Source organism: Camelus bactrianus, chromosome 7 (genome assembly GCF_048773025.1).
Source record: "Camelus bactrianus isolate YW-2024 breed Bactrian camel chromosome 7, ASM4877302v1, whole genome shotgun sequence".
NCBI lineage: Eukaryota > Metazoa > Chordata > Mammalia > Artiodactyla > Camelidae > Camelus > Camelus bactrianus.
In genome coordinates, this window is record NC_133545.1 from 20,639,729 (window position 1) to 20,663,025 (window position 23,297).

The window sequence follows — 23,297 nt, forward strand, 5'->3', positions numbered from 1 at the left end:
TCCAGTGTTTGATTCCCTACATCCCAGTTCTCCTTATCTAGTCTCTCTTCCTGTTTTTCTTGTCCTTCTAGACCCACTGGAGTTTACTCCCTCCCCAGTGTTTCCTGAGCTCAGATTTCTTTATTACAAGTATTCTTCACAATCACACTGAAATTTCACAAACTACTAGACCCCAGGATGTAAAAAGGGATTAACGTGGACTAAAAGACACAGGCAGCTTGAGAAGGGAAAGGTGCTTTCTTTACCTTGTTCAGCAATTTCAATTTCTCTTCGTCCAAACTCTGCCTGTTTGATGTTCTTGACACAGAAGTCACTGCTTCCCTTAGAGTTCTTTTGCTGCTTGTCCCTAGGGGATGTCTCATCATCAGAGCTGTCTGTATACGAAGCCGCTGGAAGGACAGAATAAAAAACCCTCAGGGGCAAAAACGGCTTCTTTCAAAGCTCCAAACCATGAGTGAACTGAGGCTTTTCTAGTCATCCAGCATCATGTAAATTTTCCCATTTGGTAAACACCTAAGTGGCACCAAGGAGCTCTCTCAGTCATCTCCTATGGAAAGTGCTATTACCCACAAGTCAGAAAGAGGAAGCTGAGAGAGGCTGCCAAAGACATTCTCGTAGGGTAGCAATAACTTGGAATCTAGAGCTAACTTTATCTTCAGAACATGCAGAAGTCCTTGAACACGTAAAAAGAGAGGTTACACCACAGGAGCAATAGGTTCAAGTTCTTAATGCAAGATCATGGTCATTAACCTGTGGGTTTCTGGGATCCTAGCTACCCTTCTGTTTGCTGCTTAAATGCTTGATGTCATTTGTATTTTAGTACAATAACTGAACAGATAAGTCCTAGAAAACAAGGAACCCATGGGAAAGTAAAGAAGAACCACACAAAAAGTGTTTGTCTGACAAAACAAGAGCTTTCTTTTTTAAGACTGGCTCTGATGAGACTGAACTATGCCTGCAGACCCAATTAGACATTTACAATGAAGCATTCAGTGTGCTCTCCCTTCTTGCTGGCCTCAGTGGGTCCTGCACTAGGCATTTTAGATTCCCAAAGAAGTGGATATATCCTCTTTTGGTATAACTAAATGCTCTGATGACTAATCCATTTAGAAATATACACTAGAGGGTAGAAGGTCTAAGACTTTTGATTGCGGCTAACAGGCAGCTGCCACTATTCCCGTATTCGGCTGAGGTCTTCCTAGTCTTCATATAATTCTGTAGTTGCTAATCATTTGCTGGATGGTTTGAAGTAATTTCTTTTCTTAATTTATGTTTAAGTTTCTGACTTAAAGTTTAAGTACCTAAGTAGTCTTCAAGGTTTGCTGGGAGGAAGGTTGAGGGACTTAAAGCACTGTCTATAAAGCATTATACATCTCTCAGTGAGATAAAAAGTACTTCCAACACTTTAAAGGGGAGAAAGCTGCAAAAGCTCAGAGCTCCTATGGTTTCTGGTGCTCTGATCTACTTACACCCAGAGAATTAAGGCATTTCTGGGATTTCTCAGTAAATGGTCTATCTCTGGGAGGGCTGCAAAAGGCAAGTCTGACCTTGCCCGGTTAATCAGGCATGGCGCTACAGAATGCTTGGGCAGCAGGGGCTGAGTGTCTCTCTTGGGGCTGGAAAACTGCCCTAGAGCAAAGTCCCAACACGAGGCAACAAGAATGAACATGGACACCAGGGGAGGTGAGGGAATTAATAAATCCCCAAAGGGACTTTTGTTCTTGAAAGGAGCTAATCTGTACAAAATGTCTATGGATCTCCCTCCTAGGGTGAGTGAGAGCTCAAAGTACCTTTGGCAGCAGAGCCCAAAAACAGTTTCCTGGGTAGTCATCTGTTTCACTAATCAATACTCAGAAATAGCTTATGAGTTGGAGGTTTAAGGGAAACACGATTCTATCACCCGAGAGAAGAAAGGTAACAGCCATCCCTAATCCTGATCCAAATTTATAGGAAAATTGCTTTTGAAGAAAGTGTTCACATTTAGAATATCTTCAATTTCAAATCCTTTTCCAGAGACATGATGATTCTGATGCTCCACAAAGGCCATTTAAATCTAGGGGTTATGTGTTCCGGAGCAAGACAGAATTTGGTTGAAGTCTCCATCTCTGTTTCTGGGTATATAAAGTAGAGGTGACTCCAGAACCTGTTTCAGAGGGTTGTTAATTCATTCATGGATTCAGTCATTCACACAGTTAGTTATTCATTCAACAAATTTTTATTACACATCCACTATGTACCAGGCACAGCCTAAGTGCTGGGGATACAGGACAGATATAGATTGTCTTTGCCTTCACGGAGTTTTCAGTCTAGTAGGTGAGTCAGACATGAAATAACTAATTATAATATTAATTATTTAGAGGGTTTTTTCCCACATGATTATAATATGTGCTATGAAGCAGACTATACAGTAGGCAGACATGACTTGTCAGAGTCAAGTTGTTGAGAATTAAATAAGATAATGTAAGTAAAGTGCTTAGTGCAATGCTTGGCATAAAGTAATTAAGTATTCAAATTATACCTGATATAATTATTGGCTTTTGTACATATTTTTAATTCAATGCCAGATATTACATCATTAAAGGTTCTTACTCAGCTTTAGGATATTGAGTGAGAAAGGAATGACATACACACAATATTATTTAGCAGTTTCTTTTTTTTTCTACCTCTGTCATCTACTGATTTATCCAAGCAGCAGGTGGTTGGCTGGCAGTGATTAGAAAGGTTGAGACTGGAGTCCTAACTCTACCCAGAATAGCTCTCCTCTCCTATGCCTCTTCAGCAACAAAGGATGAGCCAGGGAAAAAAAGCCAACCAAACAACAACAAAAATCCCCAAAATTCCCCTTAAGAGAAGTACTTCAATTTTTGGCTTGACTTGTTTTCTTCCTACTCAAAGAACAAAATTATTTATATTATTTCCCTATTCTAAAAGGAAAAAATGGTATTTTCTTTTCTCAATGGTAGTCAACTGGTTGTAGTTAGTTCAACCAATGCTTTTCTTTGAGCCAAAATGGATTTGTTTCCAAGACCCTTTATACAGACCTGTTATCAGGTAAGAACCGAAAGTATCAGTTGTCTAGACTGGACTAATATGTGAATGCAAAATGGCCGAGAGACCCAGACCAAGAAAGTATTATTTTTGCAAACACAGTAGATTATTCCCGAACTAACATGACATTTATTTTTGGAATCCATAACTCATTTCTGCCACTATATTTAAAGTAGGATATTCATGAAAATGGTTGAGATAGCATTAAAAAATTCTTGCTAGGAAAATTTAGAGAAACCCAACACATATGTATACACATGCCTGAATAGTTTCTAAAGTGTTTGTAATTGTCAGTACACTCTGAAGCCCAGAGTTACAATTTAATTAAAAGTGAACAATCAATAACCACAGAAACCTACTGAAGCACAGCCCTGACACCTTAGCTCTAGTTCACCTCTAATTGGTTAAGTGAACAATTTTCAATTTATCCAACTGTATAATAGAGGGTCTAACAGATCCTCTCTCTCCCAGACTCTCCCCTCCCCCTAACTACCACAAGAAAAATCTTATGAATAAACGAGATAACAGAAAAGGGTCAATTTCTAGATAGAAGAGTAACATAAAGTGCAAAATAACTTTACCATGGGATGTTCTCTTGTTTCATGATATCTCAGAATGAAAACAATATGGTGAATCATTAATCCACAAATCTATCCCACAGAACATGCATACATTTGCTCAGCAGCTGTGATACTGTGGGTAATTGCTAGGAGAAGAAGTCAGATTGCTGGTTGAATTAGTCCTATTAGACAATTTCAAGTCAGGCAATTCTTCTTGGGCCCAATCTACTCATTTGGTAATGGAATAAGAGTATTGACCTGTGTGTCAATGTACAGTAGATTTCATTGACGACTATCACTCTAGAAATATGTGAAAAGCTATGTTAGCAACCAAAATACAGACAAACAAACAAAACTTTGTTATTTGAAAAAATTTCAAGCTTTAGAAGAACCAGTTATGAACTGTGACACTTTAGTCCTCTTTCCTTATCCTTAACCAATTAACTCACTGCAAAGACAGCTTTTTCAGAAATAGATCATTGAGATGATCTAACTTTGAAGAAGTCTCTTCTGTTCATTCATTTTTATGAGGTTTTGTGCTTAGAGAAAGAGTTTTTAGAAGTTTGGTTTTTATAAAATAATTTCAGGGATTAATGTAGCCTTTTTCAACTTGGGTTTCACCAGAATTAAGCTCTAATGCCTTGAAGCATCCATTGGACTTATGAATTAACTTCTCTCTTATGCCTGTATCAGTAATTCTGAACCATCCTTTGAAGAACTGAGAAAACAACCCTTCAAATCATTTTCTGTGTTCTGTGATTCACATGAGGAACTGGCTGCAAAGGCTGGAGGAGGTTCCTAAATAAAAGCATGACAGACTTTAGTGGCAGGAACATGAGGAAGGGAGCGTAGGCCAGCGCCTAAGAAAGGCTCCAAGTAACCTCAGCAAAACAAGCACTTCGGACAGAAAGGTACCTTTTTTTTTGAAATGCCAGAAACCTTCTTCTAGCTGCTCACACACAGAGTATATCAGAGGTGTACACTCCTTCACAGAGGTGTAAAGTCGTTTAACGAGAATGTCTCTGGACGCCTTTCCCCTTATTTTAAAACAAAGGATCTGGCTGCAGCACTGAGAATAGATCGAAGAGGGGCAAGGCTGGAACTCAGCCGTTCAGTTTTTAAGACATGGGAGGGTTAAGATGCCTGTAAAATATCCAAGTGAAAGCACTATGGAGGCAGTTGAATATCTGGGTTTAATGTACAGGGAAGAGATTTGGGCTAGAGACAAAATCCAAGAATCAAACATCAATACATATTTTAAACTGCGAGACTGAATGAGTTCACCTAGGGAGAGATAAACAGAGAAGAGAAGTCTTCGGGGCTCTCCAACGTTCATTTCTACAGTCAATTAAATGATAACATATGCTGAAAAGGGGTTCCAAGTTCTTATTGACATGCATTCGCACATCTTCTCATATTTAGAAAGCTGCGAGTAATTCTGTTATTCCTGGCTTTTCTTTTGATGAGTATGGAGCTTTTTCTGTATCACCTCATATCACTTTCCCATTCCCTCTGTTATGAACATTGCAGGCTGCAAGAGTTTTCCAGAATCACACAACAAATCACACGTTGATGAAAGCCTAGAAGCTAGGTCTCTTCTAACTCCCAGTGTAAAACTCAAAGCAGCAGGCATCTCCATTCACAGTTCTAAAAGGGTTTGACAACTGTTCACGTGGAAACAAAACAAGGTAACAGTGTGTGTGAGATGCTGCTGCAAAAAGAGCAAACATAATGAGGTTTCATTTTAAAAGCACTGAGTTTATGGAAATAACACTTCCTATAGATTATTTTGGATCATACCTAGAATATTATATTTATAGGTATAATATTTTTGAAAGGGCACTTAATATGGAATATATCCAGATGAGGTTAACAAGGACAATGGGATGCCCTCCAAATTAGGCAACCAAAAATGGTGATTTCTATTTCTAAGTAAAATCTTTACATTTCAGAGACAGCTAAATTACTAGATAAAGCAAGGACCATCCTATCATCTAAAAATGCTCCTAAAGAGACCAGATGGCCATTTGTCAGGGATGCCATCAAGGCAAGTCCAGCATCTACTGCAAAGCTAAATAACTGATCTTTAAGTTATTTTCCAAGTCCAGGATGTTTTGACTCCATGCTTCAAAACTTAATACCCTTAAATAGATATATAAGGTTGATTTTTTTTTTTTACTATAGAAATGGCAATTTCATATAGTTCAACCTAAAAGTCCAACTTTTCCAGGGTGACATCAGTCAATATTACTCACCAATGAGCTATCCCAAGTAACTATGCGTTCACTTGGACACCAAGGGTATCAAACTCACTCTTTTAGGTAAGTAGATACTTTGTAAGTACTCTCCCTGCATATATATATGGGTGTTTTGTAGGAAGGCAGGCATTGCTTTTCCCTATAGGAGCACAGTTGGAAATGTGGATCAAGTGTGTAGGGAAGAAAAGGATCTAGAGTTAAAATTTACTGTTTTTATTATTTAGTATCAATCTTTAGATAACATGCACAAACTCACAGTCTAAAATGTTCTACAATTCATATTTTCACAATTATTATAGTTTCCTGAATTATATTAACTGGTTCATGAATTTTTAACAGTTACTGAGAATTTTTTAATATAATTTAATTATTTATTATTCTGCTGGTTATTTCAGAATAACGTAGGTACAAAATTTGGTATCTTTAGACAAAAATCCATAGGGATTTATACCATGTGCTTTACATCATTCAGTTATTGTGGGGGAAACTTAAAGAAACGTAAAAAGTGTAAATAACAGCCCACCCAACCTAAAAGTTACAGCTTCCCAAACAAGCTTTCTTCAGCTTTACATAACAAATGCTAATTTCCTAGTTGTGTGAAAAACAAATAAAATTTCAGGTCATGATGAACATTTTTTAATGAATATTATTATTTATAAGTTAAGACATAACTTGGACAAACACCCAGCTTCCTATCACATTCCTACATAAGAGCAAAATAAAACAGCTCCATATTAAATCAGACACATACTAGACACTGTTACACAAATGGCCAATGTTGACAAGGGGTCCCACATGTTGATACTCATTTGGCATTAAATGATAACTCAGCCCCAGGGACCACATATTGGAACTGATGCCACTGCAAAGGAAAGGAGTAACAAGCAATACAATGTCACAGCTTAGAAGGAAAGGCAAAGGGCTCACTTGAGGTAGCTACAATGATTTCATTGTTTCTTGGGGCAATTAACGTTTCCCAGATGGAGGGATGGGGATCCTCTCTTTGATTTTCAAAGAATGGAAAAAACACAAGTCCCTACACATGCTGTTCAGTGAAGGTCATCAGTGAGCAACATACTCCCATTCTCTGAATAAATCAGAACTCACTTTCCCTAGTCACCCTCTTCTGCCTTTATTGGAAGATGTGGCCTCTGTTAGGCTCCACTCTGAATCCCCAAGAGAAATCCAAAGATTCGATCCAGAATTTTGGTCTAAATTTCGACTGAGAGTCCAAGTGTGTATTCCAAAGCACAGGCTTGATCGTGCTTAATTAGCTTTGGATAGACAGGACGGTCTGCTGATCAGGCTTAACCAGCCTCCACAGCTGGTCCACAGCAGTCCAGCACTCACCTGAGCTGTAGCTGTCAGTAGATGACTGAGAAATGGAGCGAGACAGAGAGCGACGTCCAATTTTGGTGGGACGCTTGTTGAATTCTTGCTTCTGGTCAGCAAATTGAATCTGCTAAGAAAAAGAACTCTAGTTTCATAAAGGGAAAGAACCTCCATTGTGAGACAGCAATTCAAGGCTTGTAGGAACTTACCTTCCTTCCCAGCTGATCTGATTGTACCAACCCACGTTTGGAATGTTAACATTCTTCTGAGAGAACGATTTTTCATTCTTTACCTACTCTGTTTCTATCAAATTTAAATCTTTGATCCACTCTCTCACTATATACATTTTGCAATAAAAGGGAATGTTCTGGTTAAAACAAATTTTTAGAAAGTTAATTCATATCCAGAAATCCTTTCTATAGTTTCACTGAAAATTAAAGCTGGAAAGGACCTCCATATATCTGGATAAGAAACTTCAAGGTACAGAAAGGTAAAGTGACTTGCCTTCAGGTTTTAAGATTCTCAGGAAATGGTATGGTATAATGGAAAGGGGAAAAAAAAAAGCTTTCTACTCATACAGAACTTTCTGGAACTGCATTCAAATCCTGGCTATGCCACTCATTAGCTATGTGACATTGGTCAAGATACTTTTGTGACTCTCATTTTTTCATAAATACAACAAAGATACTTCACAAGTTTTAGAGAGGGTTATATGAAATAACGTGTAAACTGTGAAACTCAGCAGGAGATTCAATTAGTTCACCCCTACAAAACAAGTTTATATTGTTCTTGTAACTCTTGCAGGTAGTCAATCTAGCTTTTTAAAGGATTCCTAAAATGTATTAATTAGCTTTTCGGTACTAATAAGTAAACATTAATTTATTATTTTTAATATTTGGTATCAAATACTAAAAGCCACAAGATGATCATTTATTAACTGTAACAGATGTAGAAGGAGTAGATGACTGGACTGAATAGGTATAAACCTCAATACAGTGGAGGTTGCATTTTGGAAGTTCCAGCTGACGCTTTATAACACGTTACAAATCAAAGCTCATATCATTTATTCAAAAAATACCTTTTTTTATCTAATTGAATGTTTGCATAATTGCTTAGATTGGATCAAACTGGCATGGAGGCAGAAAGGATCAAAGATCTGACGACTGGTTCTGCCTTTCATGAGAAAAAGATGGGCCCTTGATGGGCAGAACACAGATATAGCGCATCAGAACGAAAGCAACTGTCGGCTACATTTCCCGAAGTTAGAGGTAACCATTGAGTCATCTGAGTATTCAGACAAGGAGAAAAGTGCCAAATTGAATTAGCTTAGCATACCTTTTAGGGGAATTTATAGCATTTTCATAGCTATAACAACAAATAATGCCTGTGTAGTACTTCAGAGACTGTAAATTGTTTCCAGCAATAGGAAAATTCATTGGATTAGAAGCTTTCCGCAAAATGAAAAATGGCAAAGTTAATTTTTTTTTGAAGTAGCAGTGTATTCCAAAAAGATAAAGCCCTGTTTCTCTGCACTCCCATGGAACGTACGTGAACTTCCATTTACTTCTCCTATCCCAGCACTTACCACCCTGAATATAACTACCTACCTGTATCCTGTGCAAACTAGGCTCCATAAGGCAAGAGCTGTGTACCTTATTCACACTTATATCCTCAAGCACAAATGCCTGACACACGGTAGGCAACCATGTGCTGAAACAGTGAATCTGAAGTAGCCCACTCTATTTGCAGGCTGTACTTGGTTGAATATTAAGTAAATATGGTAACCATAAGCCAAGTCTAAAGTTAAAAGAATTCTTAAGGGAAAAAAAAAAAAAAAAAAAAAAAGTTGGGAAGGGGGAAAAGGTGGGGGAGAAGATGGGGGAGGGGAACAGCAGTCAAGCTCAAATCCCTGGCTTCCATTTCACCAACCAGTTCAAGACAGTATGTCGTTTTTCTTTTTGTAGAGGCTCATCTAGGAAAAGAAATAGTCCTTGACTTTCCAAAGGCCACATGAGTCACTAACTTCGGCAGTGCCTTTTTTTAAAAAAGAGTAACAGATAAACCCTGCCTCAGGTATGTACTCCCACTCGCACCCACCCACCACTAGAGGGGGCAGGTCACTCTACTTCTCTAGATTTGTAGGATCAGGGGTGGGTGGGCATACACCCGTTTACCCCAATAATACTAAACCATGTAGCCTTCTAGCTGCACCATCATCTCAAACCAGTTTCCTTAAACTGAATTCTCTTCTCTGTGAAGACTTCTCCACAGCAATTCCTCTTAACCAGGTCAAGTTCAGGCTATCTTTTGGCACTAAAGAATGTAGGCTTTCTCCACTCAGAGACATGGGGTTCTGAATCTTTTTTACTTTTTGGACACTGAACTCAAATTTCTTTAAGATTGAAGAATATTAGAAAGAGACTAATATATAGAATAAGTTATACAATTTCCTCAAGAAATAAATGTTTATCTTTTACTGACAACCAGAACACATGGTTTAAATAGGTCATCCCTGTTGCCCACCTCCCCTCAACAGTTATGTGCCATTACATTCTTTACTCTTCCTTTGTAAAACAGTAATCTATCCACCCCAGTTAGGGTACTCTGGTAGGCTCTATCCCTAAATTTCCTACCTTGTTTGAAATCAAAGAGTCCTTCAAGGTAACCCTCCTTATCCACTTCAGAGAGAATTGCCTATTCCAGCAGTCATCAAGGCACGGGAAGGGAAAGAGACTGCTAGGAGAGGGGCAGCTCACCTTATGCCAGAAAAAGGGACGAAAGCGGGAAAGGAGGGAAAAGCGGCAGCAAGACTGGTAAATAAGAGCTTAGCCTCACCTGGGCTTTAATCCCAAAGTTGCCATTGACAATGTATTTCTTCTTGTTGCTCAGCATAGTGACATTACCAGCCCTATTGCCACCTCTCCAGTCCAGGGACCCTTGTGGCTAGGCCTTTAAACTTTCCTCATCAGCAATTCTGTTGGCTCTGGTTCCAGCTAGCTTTTTTTTTTTTTTTGGTGTGTGTGTGTGGGGTGCCTACCCTTCCCTGGAAATCCTGAAGCAGCTCCAACAGCCCCTCCAGCAGTAGAGCCCAATTTAATAAGGCATTTCTGTTAGTGGCTCATCAGCCATTCCTAATTCTGCTGGCTGTTTTGTTTTTATTTTTAATTTTTTTCCTAAATACCCAATTACACAGATCCTCTGACCTCTAAACCTTAACAAGTCCCTCGACAAGGCCCAACTTGCATGCGCGTAACAATAGCTTATTTATATAACCGGTGCACTTTTTTACCTGCTATAATTAACTTGCTAATTAGGTTCCTTTTTAACCTTACCTCCTCCTTTTTCATGTCAGATGACTTTAGTTAACCTAGTCTCATTGGAAAAAAATTAACTACAGAGCCACTAAAACAATGAGGGAATTTATTAAGACGGTAAGGAAAAAAATGGTGCCAAGTGCTCAGGCAGCCTGTACCTTATACTCTGTGTCCTTTAGTTAGTTAGACTGGGGACACTGGTTTTAGCTCTGTCACCAGGGAAATCAACTTTCTGAGAACATTGCTTTACTCTTAATTATGCATCTTTTATACAGGTTTTGACATCTGGTTTCTAGTTCCATCTCAAGATTGTTCCTGATTAGGTGTTGAGTGATCTGCTTGCTTTTTTCAAAAAATTTTTTCAAAACCCGTGTGTGTCACGGAAGGTGTGACTGCAATAGGGAGTTTCTTATTTCCTCAGAGCCCCTAGAATCATAATGACCTTGTTACATATCAAATAGAGTCAAATGAAAGGGCAAAGAATCACATTTGTTGGTTTCTGAAAGGGACTCAGTGAATAGGAAAGCTACATTCAACTGTATGCTACAGAGATAGGGGTGGGAATGTGATTTGAATTCCTTAAAAAACAAGAGCTTGTTGAGCATAAGAAGGAGCATGAAACTGTAGATTGTTTTTTTAGGATAATCTTTATGTTGAGAGAAAAGGTCTCTGGAAGAACAGAATAAGGGGAGGAGAACTAATATTTACGAAGTGCCTACTACGCCCAGCCCTGATACATGTTGCTTCTGTTAATCAGTATAAGAATCTTAAAAAATAGGCTTCATTACCCCATTTGACAAATTAGGAAAGTACAGCTCTGAGAGAACAATGATTGGCCTGAGGTCTCACAGCAAGTAAGTGGGACCAGAATGTGAGCCTGCGTTTATGTCAGAGCCAAAGCTCTTTCCACTACACCACACATTACGATATCGATCAGAGGACCCAAAACTCCCCCGGTCCTAATTCTGTGTGTACGTCTTTCCTCTTAATTTATCTTAAATTTATTTAATTAAAATTACTCCTTAGATTTACTTTCTTAACAGATTAGGTCTCAGAAATGACATCATCCCAGATAATCTTGGGGCTCTAATCAAACCACAATTCTGAAATGGCTAAATCATATAAGAATTTGAAATCTAACAGCCCTTTAACTGGCAATTTTGCCCAAGGCCACTACCAAAAATTGAAATGGAATTGAACTGATCCTGGGAGATGGAATGTTCACCATCACCCATGATGATCTTAATCTCCTGTTCATAATTTCACAAAATGAGATGAACTGATATTTTTCTGCTTGCTTGATGAGTCTCTAAACTTCTGCTCCTCCTAACCAAGCATGTTCACCCTAATACAACTCTCAGCTGGTTCCTCATTTTCCTCATTCAGGTGAAAAGGAACTCCATGGCCTACTGGCTTAAGTCACTAGGCCTGAGTAGAGGGACATGCAGATCTATATCAAATACAACCAGAAGACATTAGGAAGAGCCTTACCACTTAACAACTTCATCTAACAAACTACTTTTCAAATTTTAGGTGCATTATTTTATTAAAATAAAATGCACTGCTAGGCCCTACCCCAGAGTTTCTGATTAGCAAATCTGGGTGGGGCCCAAGATTTTTCATTTCTAACAAATTTCCAGGTGATGCTGATGCTGCTGGTCTGGGGACCACACTTTGGGAACCACTGCTTTAATACTTTCTCCAAGCATGAATAAAGCTGCCCTAATTTGCCCTAATTTTCTCCTTAACCAACCATTTTATCCTCTCTGTAGCTACAACCATGGAGGCATTTTCACAGGCAGAAAAGAAAAGTTTATTTCAAAGGTGAGAGAATGGAATGAGGTGATCCTTTTTTGTTATCCAACACAGGGAATAAAGAGAACAGGGTCTAATTCTGATTTCCACAATTTAAGGCTGTTAAGAGTAGATGATTAACACGTTAAGAAATACAGGACTCATGGGGAGAACAGATCTATTTACCCTACAGAGGAGCAGGCCAAGAGAAAAAAATTCATTCCTTTTCAAGTACATAAAGTAGGACTACAAAGGATGGTGATCAGAGGTTCTCTCTCTCCATATCTTCATTTCTTAACATTCCTGTACTTAACATCTGTAGTCCTCATCTGTAAAATAGGAATGACAATATCTACTTTGTCTATCCCAACTGTGTGCTGAGAAAATAATGTATGTGAGAGAGTCTGGGAGACAACATAATGATACACAAGTATAAAATACTAACATTTCTTCTTTTTTTTAAGGCCAAAAGTTCTTCCTCTAGAGTACATGGAGGTCTAGACCCCCTAAAACAGAATGCAAAATTTTCCTGGGGAGAGAGTCCATAGTTTTCACCAGTTTCTCAAATGGGTCTCTGCTTTGTCAATCCTGACCCAGAGTTATAGTCAAGCTACTTCTAACACCATTTACCAGATACCTTCAAGGTTTTTGTCTCACTTCCAAGTAGATATGGTTCAAGCATTTATAGAGACATTGCTCCCTTCCAAGCCAAATGAGCTGCTTGAACAAATTCTTCACCTATACAAGGGATTACTTCTAGCCAAAAGAAAATCGGGTGACCAGCTGGCTGGGTACTCAAGAAAGTCAATCAGATTTCCTATGGAAAAGTACCAAGTACCACAGAGAGCTTGAGTGGGAGGAGGAAATATTAATTTGTAGAAACTTAAAAAAGGTTACTGCTGATCTCCATGCACATAAGAGGAAGTATTTTCACTTACCAGCAGGGACTAAAGAACTCTCAAGGGAAGTAAAACGTATTAATAAGGACAACCTTTAAAAGGATGAGTTCCCCAACCTTTTAGCAGTAAAACTGCCTGAACAAGGTTAAGAAAATCCTTCACATGAAAACAGCTGAGGAGCAGGGCTCCAGCAGAAATTTTCCAATGACTGATGGAATGTTAACTTGAAGGTCTACCTTGTCAATTCTCGAGACTGGAGTTCTTCAGACTTCGACCTGGCTTATTTCCCTGCTGGGAATCAGAGATGTGAGTACTGTCAGCTGCTGTCTGTGGTCTTGAGTCCTATTCTCTGAGGGATATGCGAGTCCCTTTGCTGCTGATCACTAACAAGAAGGGAGGTATTATAATTTAACTTCTCTGCTATATTTTTCCCCCGAAAGAAGATTTGAGAGCCTTGTCATATTTCCTTTGGGGGCAAAGATAGTCTCAGTGGAAATTTCATTACATTAATATGTAAACTGGAACATGAGTCAGACATTTGTTAAAGCTTTCGTAAACTGAAACTTTGGCTCAGTGTGGGAACTGGCTCCGGGCTTTCTTCTAGGGGATTAAAAGCACTCTAACATTTCACAAGTTAAGGTCTGGAAATCTATAGGCAATACACTAGAGGGTGCTCAGTGGCTCACTTTGGTGGCTAAGTGGATATCAGCGGCAGCCTACTGAAGCACTTCCAGACCAGGTCAGAAATTAATGACTTATGTGGTATCTGATAGAAAGCCTCAAGAGGTTAATCTTTGGCAAGAAAAAGACAGCTGATGAAAAAACTGAGTTATTGAAGACAAGCCCCTCCCTACTTTTTCTCATCGTTAAAAAAAAAACCCTACTGATCAAAGGTATTTTCCTGGTTTTTGAGAGAGAAGGGCCAAGAAATCGTTAAATAAGAGACATGCTGTATTGAAAACAAAGCAGAGCTGTTCTTTATTAAAGAATGTTATCTTAGGGGAAAGGGTGTAGCTCAATGGTAGAGTGTGTGCTTGGCATGCACAAGGTCCTGGGTTCAATTCCTAGAACCTCCATTAACATACGTAAATAAACCTAATTACCTACCGCCCCAAAAAAAGATTTTAAAAAGTTATCAAAAACTGGGGAAATCTTAGGTGAGCAATAGTCACACTAACTCTTTTAGGACAGTTATCTATCTTGTTCACGTAAATAAAAAGGTGAGTAGGTAAAAGTCCAGTAGGAGCTCCTCTTGAGAGGATGTGCTCAGGAGGTAAGACAGAAAGGTGTATTGCTCATGAGAATAAGAGTTACAATAAAACTTCTCTTGATTCTGAGTTGACACACTAGTCAACTGTGGAATTCTTCTGTAATATTCCTTTAGAGAAGTAACAAAGTACTTAATGTGGGCCCTCACCTAAGAAAACCAGAATTCCTGCTCCCCCTTCCTGTTATTATTACATGGCTGGAGACTCAAAAACAAGCTTAAAAGCCCGACTAGAATTATTATTTGAACCCCTTCCATTAATCTCCAACACTACATTATTTGAAATAAGCCTGTGGATGGGTAGGATTTCTTTTGATCAAATATCTTAAACTGAGCACAGGGTTCTGGAACAATATTAAGAACAACAGGAATAACTCCAACAAAAATAATAAACAATAGTTGTTATGAGAGTTGAAATGTGGGCTCGTCAGTTGGACATTTGTTAGGTCTACTATATACTCAATCTCATTATTGATGGTTATTTCTTTAAGTCCATAATTCCCTAAACACTGAAAAGAACTTGGAATATGTTATGTATAGTCCAACCAGTTTTCAATAGGGGAAAAATATACATATATATGAAAAACACAAGCTGGTATACAGACTGTAAGAAATCAGGCTAAACCGGGAAGAAAGCAGACAGGAAAATAAAGATAGTTACTGTTTTTAAATCAAAAGTTAAAATTGGATCTAAAATATTAGGTTATATGTGCTAGTTCTTATCATAATAATTATAATATTATAACCTTATTATAATTATATTAAAATATGTATCAGGCAAATAAGATATTTTGAAGAACAGTAGCAAGAGAGCTGTAGTTCCTGCCTTTTAGAAATAAACGTATGGAGAATATTTGGGGTAATATTTTGACTGGCTGGAGAAAAATGGGCAGGTAGGAGAGGTATGTCAAATTTTTTCAGAGACTTGAGGGAGCACCATTTCTACAAGTTCTGGTTTTTATCCCTTCACTATTCTTTTACCCCCATGAGAAATAAATTAAGCATCAGCTTGCAAGTAGAATGCAGAGCAATCAGAGAATAACACAATTCATGCAGGATACCAGCAGCAGTGGGGGAGCCCCAGCCCAGCACAGACAGCCAGGCAATAAGCTGATTTGGCCAGGCAGGTCTCAGACCCTCCCCAGCTTCACTCGTAATTAAAACAACAGGGGTTAAAAAAAAGAAGAAGAAGAAGAAACAAAAGAAAGCAGCAGGGGTGACCCAGGACATAGGAACTAATCAGAAATAAGAACAATAACTGTTTTCCCAACCACAGGTCTTGGTAGAGACTTCTCACAAGTGATCCTGTCATCTGTCAGAAATGGCTGCCTCATTATCAAGAAACAGAAGGAAAAGCAAAGCAACCAAAGAACTCACCATCCACTCAGGCACGTGAAAAGCTGAGGTGCCCTCATTACCGTCCCCATTCTCCATAGTACAGGCTTGGGTAATATACTTCCTGAAGCAAAAGAAAGCTGGTTTGGAAATACCGGGGTTTTCTGAGTGCCAAAAAGTAGAACCAAATCTAGTAATTCAGAAGTTGACAATATCTAGCAGAAGCTGCATCCCCTTTCACAAAGGTTTCCTATTAAAATCAAGATCATTAATAAGTCAAATGCCTGACACGTCCCTTACTGGCCAGCTTCAAAACTGCTTCTGCTTCAAAATCAGAGCCGATGCAAAGTTCTGCACCCCGGTACTGAACTTTCTACAGGGCACTCACTGTTTAATGCTCCCCGAACACTCTAACCCCACCTCCTCTGTGGGGACTTTCTGCAGCAACAGTTAGGCTTCTGCTCTTTCCCGGTGTATAAGGCACTTGTTCATTTTCTCCCGCCCCTCAGGACACGTCATTGGAGGTGCTGATACCAAGATCAATAAAGATCGAGGTCAAGAAGACACTCCCATTTCTCGAGAGTTGCTTGATTTGGATCTGTACAGTAAACAGGTGTTTCCTTGAAATCAAGAGTTCCTTATGGCTTTCAAGTTTAAACAGCTATGCAGAAGCTCCCCATCTACTCACACCAGGGGTCTGGCACCAAACTCAGGCATATCTCAAGTTAAATTCTTATTGCACAGGAGATTCGGATGGAGCCAGGGAAGATCTCTTGCAAAATCAGAACTTAGAAGCTCTCAAGAAAGTTCTGGGACCACAACCCCCTCTGCTGGCTCCCTGTGCTATGTACAAGAAGGTCTAAGGGCCTTCAGCTGCAGAAAGATAGCTGTTTCCCTGAGGCTAGTCAGGAGCTACCACAGTGTAGGTAGGTTTAGGAGCCAGGGTTTCTGATCAAGACTAGGGCTGCCTCTTGATTTCAGACATAGAAGGTTGTGTCTCTTAACCCTCTACTCCTGTCTTACCCCATTACCCCTTTCCCTCTCCCCACTGGTTTATTATCTAAATCTGTAAGTTTACAAGGATATATTGGACATCATAGGGAATATAGCTAATATTTTAACATAACTTTAAATGGAGTATAATCTATAAAAATAGTGAATCACTACGTTATATACCTGAGATTAATATAATACTGTAAATCAACTATACTTCAATTAAAAAGAAAAAAAGACTAGTGCTGCCTCAAAGTCCCTATCCAATGCTGATTTTTACTGAGAGATCTGGTTTCAGAAACAGGATGTCAACACAGTAGTCTTACATACCATCATCTTAAGGGAAGCTGTTTCGTACTTATGTCCCTGCACCGGCTCCCTCCTCTCCACATACTTCAGAAGTTTGGAAATAAGACAAAAGTAGAAAAAAGGTGACCTAACCTATTTTACCTTCTTAGTTCATTCCTAGAGTATATTATCCAGTAAGAGTACCACAGACTTCAGGCACAAAAGAAGCTCAACAAGATATGCCTGCTCTGGTCCCCTTCAAGGACCAGGGACTCTTTACAGTGTTAATTCCCACTGCAGAGGATAATTTCTCTGGAGCTGATAGTCATAATGCTATAATTAGGATTACAGGCTCAGGGCTTTCACTGGTTAAGAGAATGGAGGACAGGAAGGTAACTTCTAGGGGAAGAGGTATTATTTTAAGATGCCAGAAAGGGCAGAATTCAAATGACTGACCCAGAGATCTACACGAGAGAGAAAGGCAATTGAAAACAGAAGGGGACTGTTGGACCAGATCAATGCAGAGGTGTCAAAGGATTAGAGATCATAGGGCAGGTCAGATGCAATGAGAACAGAGGTGGAAGTAAAGGAAGTTATGGTCCTAGAGGAGCTATGGAGAGAAGCAATTTGAGTGACAGCAAGATATAGAAAGTTGATGAAATGCAAGAGCAATTTGAGATAAGGATGTCAATTTTGATAAGGCCCTCTGAGGTCAGAGTGTCAATTTCGATAAAGCCTCAGCTCTCAGAAACCTCCAGTTACTGTCTTCTGTCTGGTCTTCCTGTTAATCCAAAATTCTTAATAAAATGAGATGTTAACACTTGTTGCCTAAATTTCCAATGATACATTCCATCTGTGTTTTAAATGCAACATATCTAAAATCAAAATGATTGCCCCATCTTTCCTTTCCCCACATCCTTCAAACAAGTTTCTTCTCACTTTTCTACCATTGTTCCGTCAGTCATCTAGATATAAAAATTCAGTCGTCTTTAATTTCTCCCTTTTCTCTAGCCCCTAGAACAATCAGTTGCCAATTATTTTTGACCCTCTTACACTAAGCATCTTGTCTATCCTTCCCTCTCTATTTTCACTGCCTCCTAAAAACCCTCTATAAATCCTTTCCAGGATCTTCCACTTCATATCCCTACATACCCTGCACCCCCATATAAGATGTATTACCCACTATTTCCTGAATGTGAAGACCATTCAGCAGAGCAGCTAAGGGTACTATTTGGGAATTAAAAAGACCTAGGCTAGAACCCTGGCTGCCACTTAACCTCTCTAACCCTCTAGTTTTCTAATCTGTAGAGTGGTAATAATAATAGCCATCTTACAGTACTGATGTAAGGATTTAAAAAGTGTACATACACTAAGTATTTAATAAATGGTAGCTCTTACTTATATCATTGTTATGCTGTGTCCTTTCCCACCTCAGTGCCTTTGCTTATGCTGTTTTCTCCAATTAAAATGCATTCATTTTGCCTTCATTTCCATCATCTTCACTTATTCATATTCTCTGAGGTTCAGCTCAAATGATAGTTCTGCCATGGAAACTACCCTAAAAAAAGAAACCTCCCTTTCCTCTAACATTGTTCTTTGGTCACATCACTATTTTCACCTTTCCTCATATTACTGTTACTGTGTATGTTATCTCTCGTTAGATTCCAGGCTCTTTAGGGGCTTAGCCAGCTCTGATTTGCCTCTAGTGTCCAGCAGATAGTAAGGGCTTAAGAAACTGTCAAATTTTGTCTCCTGTATGTATACCTTATAGTACTCTGGGGTTACTTGTATAACCAATGTGTTCAATATATTTATGCCCATCTTATAGGATGTGGAACATTATTTTATATACACAGATCTTAGTTATACTACTGATAAAAACTATGACTTATTTGTGGTCCTTTTAGGGTTTTAATCCTTAATTATAATATTATGTCTGCATGAATATATAATCCATTAGATTGCATCATAATGATGGATTTTAGGAACAAATCAAGGCCAAAATACTATTTTATGGCTAGAGTGGAACTCAATCTTTAAAAGATGTCAGTGATCAGCAAACTACTAGATTCTTGGTACTCATCAGTTATTGAGTAAATGGAAGATGACTGCCCTCATGGTAGTGTTAAAACATGGAAGAAAATAACTTTTAAATAAGACAGAATTGAGAATAAAAGAATAAGTACAAGTAAAATATGTCACTTTAGCAGGTTAAACTAAATGTCATTTTATTTGTGACATTTTGGTTTTTTTTTTTTTTTTAGGTAGGTTTTAACTAAAATGGACTTCATTTGAAAACTGCAGCCTTATCATACCTTTCTGTAATGACTCTGAACAAAAACAAAATAGTAGCTATTACATTTGAGAATGAAGGTCTATTAAGTGAGTAGGACTGTATAAGGCACAGGGTATGGGTGTAAGTACTAATTATAAAATTGTTTTCAATCTAATTTCATTCCACCATAATGTGCCTGAGAAGATACACCTATAGCAAGGGCAGGAGTGAGACCCCTGCATATGATTATCTATAATAATCACCCTTAATATTTAGGGGAGGAGTTTGCAACTTCAGAAGGTTACACAAACTGTATCTGTTCCTGCAGTCTTCAAGCATCACAAAAATTGACCAAATGTATGAATAGCTCAAAAGAATCTTATTTTCACTCCAAGAATCTCATTTTTACTCCAAGAAGTTCTATGTGCCAGTTGTGTTCCTACCAGTGGTGATTTGATAGTAGTATCATTATTGAATTAATGGGGGTAAGCCAGATGACTTGCCAGAGTGAGTATATGCTTGGGGCTGGAGGGAAAAGGTCAAAAAGTTAGTAATTTCAGGGGTCAAAAAGTTAGTATTTTCAGGGGTCAAAGTCAAAAAGAACCAGGCAGTGGTGAAGAAATAATGACAATGGTAGAAGAGTTTTAAACAGGAGGCAATAAATCTGGAGCCTAGAAAGTCATAAGGCACAGGGCAAAGAATACAAGATTGTGACCCCATCCTCTATTCCTGGCTGGTCACTAGTGGTTTTATTAGACTTTGTCAAGTCCCCTAATTACTCTCTTCTTCAGTTTCCTTATTATGAAATGAGGGGAAGGTGGGTAAGAGTGCACTGTGGAAGGTGAGAACTAGTTCCTTCCAGTTCTGACATTCAGTTTTTCTAATCCATCTGGTTTCTCTGAGGCCATAAGAAAAAGCAATAACTACTCCTTAGTCACCTGAGTTACAGCTTATTATAGAGGCTAAGGTTCCTAACCACCTGAGTTCAAAGTTCCATCGGGTCAATTATGAGGCCGGCTGAAATTGCTGGGCTTCAAATCTCCCTTGCCCAGTCACACTTGAAATGCCCATGATACTAGAGCAATTGGAGTTGTTAAGTCCTCCTCCTACTCCACAACTTAAATACTAGGCATCCTGACTCTCAGTTCCTTGGTGATCTTAAGACTCACATCCTACTGGTATTTCAGATGCCACACGGAGGCATCATCATCACTGGTAAAGACCACAGACTTTAAAGTTGGGTAGGCTTGGGTTTAAAGGCTAGCTTCATCACTTACTAACTGTGCATCTTTGGGTAAAATACATAACTTTTTGAGCCTTTGCTTCCTCATCTGTAAAACAGGATAATAAAACCTTCCTCACATTGACGTTGTAAAATTTAAACAATACACATAACTACATAGAAAGCACTTAGTATAGTGTCAGGAAGCTATTTTGTCCAAAACCAGACATAGTAGAGTAGTACCAGACTGGTTTGAATCTTGATTCATCACTTACTAATTGTGTAATCTTAGGCAAATTATGTATCCTCCCTGTGCCTCAGTTTTCTCATCTGTAAAATAGGGACATTGAGACTCTACCTTATAGGATTGCTGAGAGGGTCAAATAAACTAACATACATAAAGTACTTAGAACAGTTCCTGGGACTTGTCAGTGTTATTTTAAATTGATTATTATTATAATGTGACATGTATATCCACCAACACATCCAAATTCATATTCCCTTATATATGGTGAGTTCATTCAATCGAATCACAAATATTTACTATCAAGTGCCAGATAGCATAGAAAGACAGTCCTTGCTTAAAGTCTAGGAAGAGAGATAGGCAACTGAATAATTATAATAAAAATGTGAAAAACGATAAGCTAAGTACAGGGTGCTATGGGAGTGTCTGGCAAGGGTACTAATCATGTGTGCTGGGAGTGCCACATCAAAGAAGCTCCATTTAAGCTGAAAGGTAATGGATGAGTAGTGGGTACCTGGTGTGCATTTGGTGAGGAGTGGGAGGGAAAGAATAGAAAGAAGAACACGTACCCCACATTGTCTCTTACAGTATGTCCTACCTTCTTCATACCAGCTGTCAAAAGCTTGACCATCATCATTTCCATCTAAATCAGTGCTGCCTAAACTTGAATGTGCCCACAAATTACATGGAGATCTTGTTAAAATGCAGATTCTGATTTAGTAAGTCTGGAGTAGATCCCAAGAGTTTACATTTTTAACAGCTCTCAGATAATGCCGATACTGCTGGGACTACACCTTAACAAGTCCTAGATAACTCCATCTCTGTAATGGCCTATTTCCGTTTGTTAAATTACCTTATTTATACATGATTATCATCAGCACAAATATTTGAAAATCTGATCTCTTCACTTCCTTGTTCAAATGCCTTAGTAACTCCCCACTGTCTTCAAAATAAAATCCCAACTCCTTAGCATGACACACAAGACCCTTCATGACTTAGCCTCTGCATATTTCCTGAGCCTCAGCCCTCGGCTCTGAATTCCCCCACATCCCCACTCTGAACACACACACACACACACACACACACACACACACACACACAAAATGCATACACAAACACACATCTTGCAAAATTTAGTTTAGTTCTAGCTTCCCTCAGTACATATTTGCAGTTCCTGGTCTAGGTTAAGAATCAGTTCTACGAGTTACTGAGTAATCGCCCAGACTGATCTCTGTCATAGTACGTATCAGTGTTGATACTATAATCAATCAGTTATCTCTTTCTACACTAGAACTGCAAGCAATCTGAGGGAAGAGATTAGGCGTCTCATTCCTATGTTCCAAGCACGTAGCAAACAACTAATGAATATGTGCTGAATGGGGGAAAAAAAAAAAGCCTTAATCAAAGAATAGTTCTACATATCTATCAAAATTCATCAAATTGTACAACTGAAATACGTGTAGTTTACCGTACAGGAACCACACCACAATAAAGGTGTTAAAAAAAAAAACCCAAACAACCCCTTAATCCCCCCAAATTAAAAAAAAAAACAACATTAAGACAGATCATAGGAATTATCCAAAATATACACACATAGGAAATAAAGAGTTGGGGAGTGGGGAGGAAGGAATAGTTCACTCAGAGTAAAGCCTAAAATGAATAAAATACATAACAGTCACCTGAAGAGTAAAAGCTATACACCCGCCTCCAGGACATTTTTTTATGGCCTTTATTTTGTTGAGACACATTTCCTCAATACCCATTTTGTTGAGAGTTTTTATTATGAAAGGATGTTGAACTTACCAGATGCTTTTTCTGTATCTATTGAGATAATTACATAATATTTATCCTTCATTTTGTTAATATGGTTATCACATTGATTGATTTGTGGATATTGAATCATCCTTTCATCTCTAGAATAAATTCCATTTGATCATGGTGTATGATCCTTTTAATGTACTGTTAAATTTGCTAATATTTTGTTGAGGATTTTTGCATCTATGTTGATCAGAAATACTAGCTTATAACATTTTTTTGTGGTAAAATATACATAAGATTTACCATTTTAACCATTTTAAAGTGTACAATTCAGTGGCAATAAGTATATTCACATTGTTGTGCAACCCTAACCACCATCTATCCCCAGGATTTTTCATTACCCCAAACTGAAACTCAGTACTCATTAAACAATGACTCCTCATTCCCCATCTCCCCCAGCCCCTGGTAACCACTATTCTACTTTCTGTCTCATTGAATTTGGCTAGATACCTCATATAAGTGGAATCATACAATATTTGTTCTTTTGTGTCTGGCTTATTTCACTTAGTATAAAGCTCCATCCAGATTATAGTATGTATCAGAATTTCATTCCTTTTTAAGGCTGAATAATTTTTCATTGTACATACATAACACATATTGTTTATCTATTATTCATCCGTCAATGGACACTGGGGTTATTTCTAACTTTT

At 38.4% G+C, this 23,297-nt stretch overlaps 1 protein-coding gene and 1 long non-coding RNA gene across 10 annotated transcripts in view; one reads left to right on the forward strand and one right to left on the reverse strand.

Annotated features, from left to right (window-relative positions):
* AHCYL2 (adenosylhomocysteinase like 2) overlaps positions 1 to 23,297 on the reverse strand; it is a 143,541-nt gene that overhangs the window by 33,538 nt on the left and 86,706 nt on the right. For 2 of the 9 annotated variants that reach the window (XR_012508096.1, XM_074367078.1), the window contains exons 2-3: positions 7,217 to 7,328; positions 246 to 389 (exon numbers count right to left, since the gene is read on the reverse strand). Coding sequence is in view for 8 of the 9 variants with exons in the window: in XM_074367078.1 (XP_074223179.1) it covers positions 246 to 389; positions 7,217 to 7,328 (256 nt within the window). In the remaining variant the exon portion in view is untranslated. Of the gene's footprint in view, positions 1 to 245; positions 390 to 7,216; positions 7,329 to 8,805; positions 8,952 to 10,033; positions 10,240 to 15,849; positions 16,264 to 23,297 lie in introns of those variants that run through there. The other 7 variants (XM_074367082.1, XM_074367080.1, XM_074367083.1 and 4 more) reach the window with 7 other exon arrangements.
* On the forward strand, positions 10,579 to 16,371 carry LOC141578136 (uncharacterized). Its single transcript, XR_012508098.1, has 3 exons — positions 10,579 to 13,511; positions 15,749 to 15,860; positions 16,317 to 16,371. It is a non-coding gene; the product is annotated as an uncharacterized LOC141578136 (long non-coding RNA).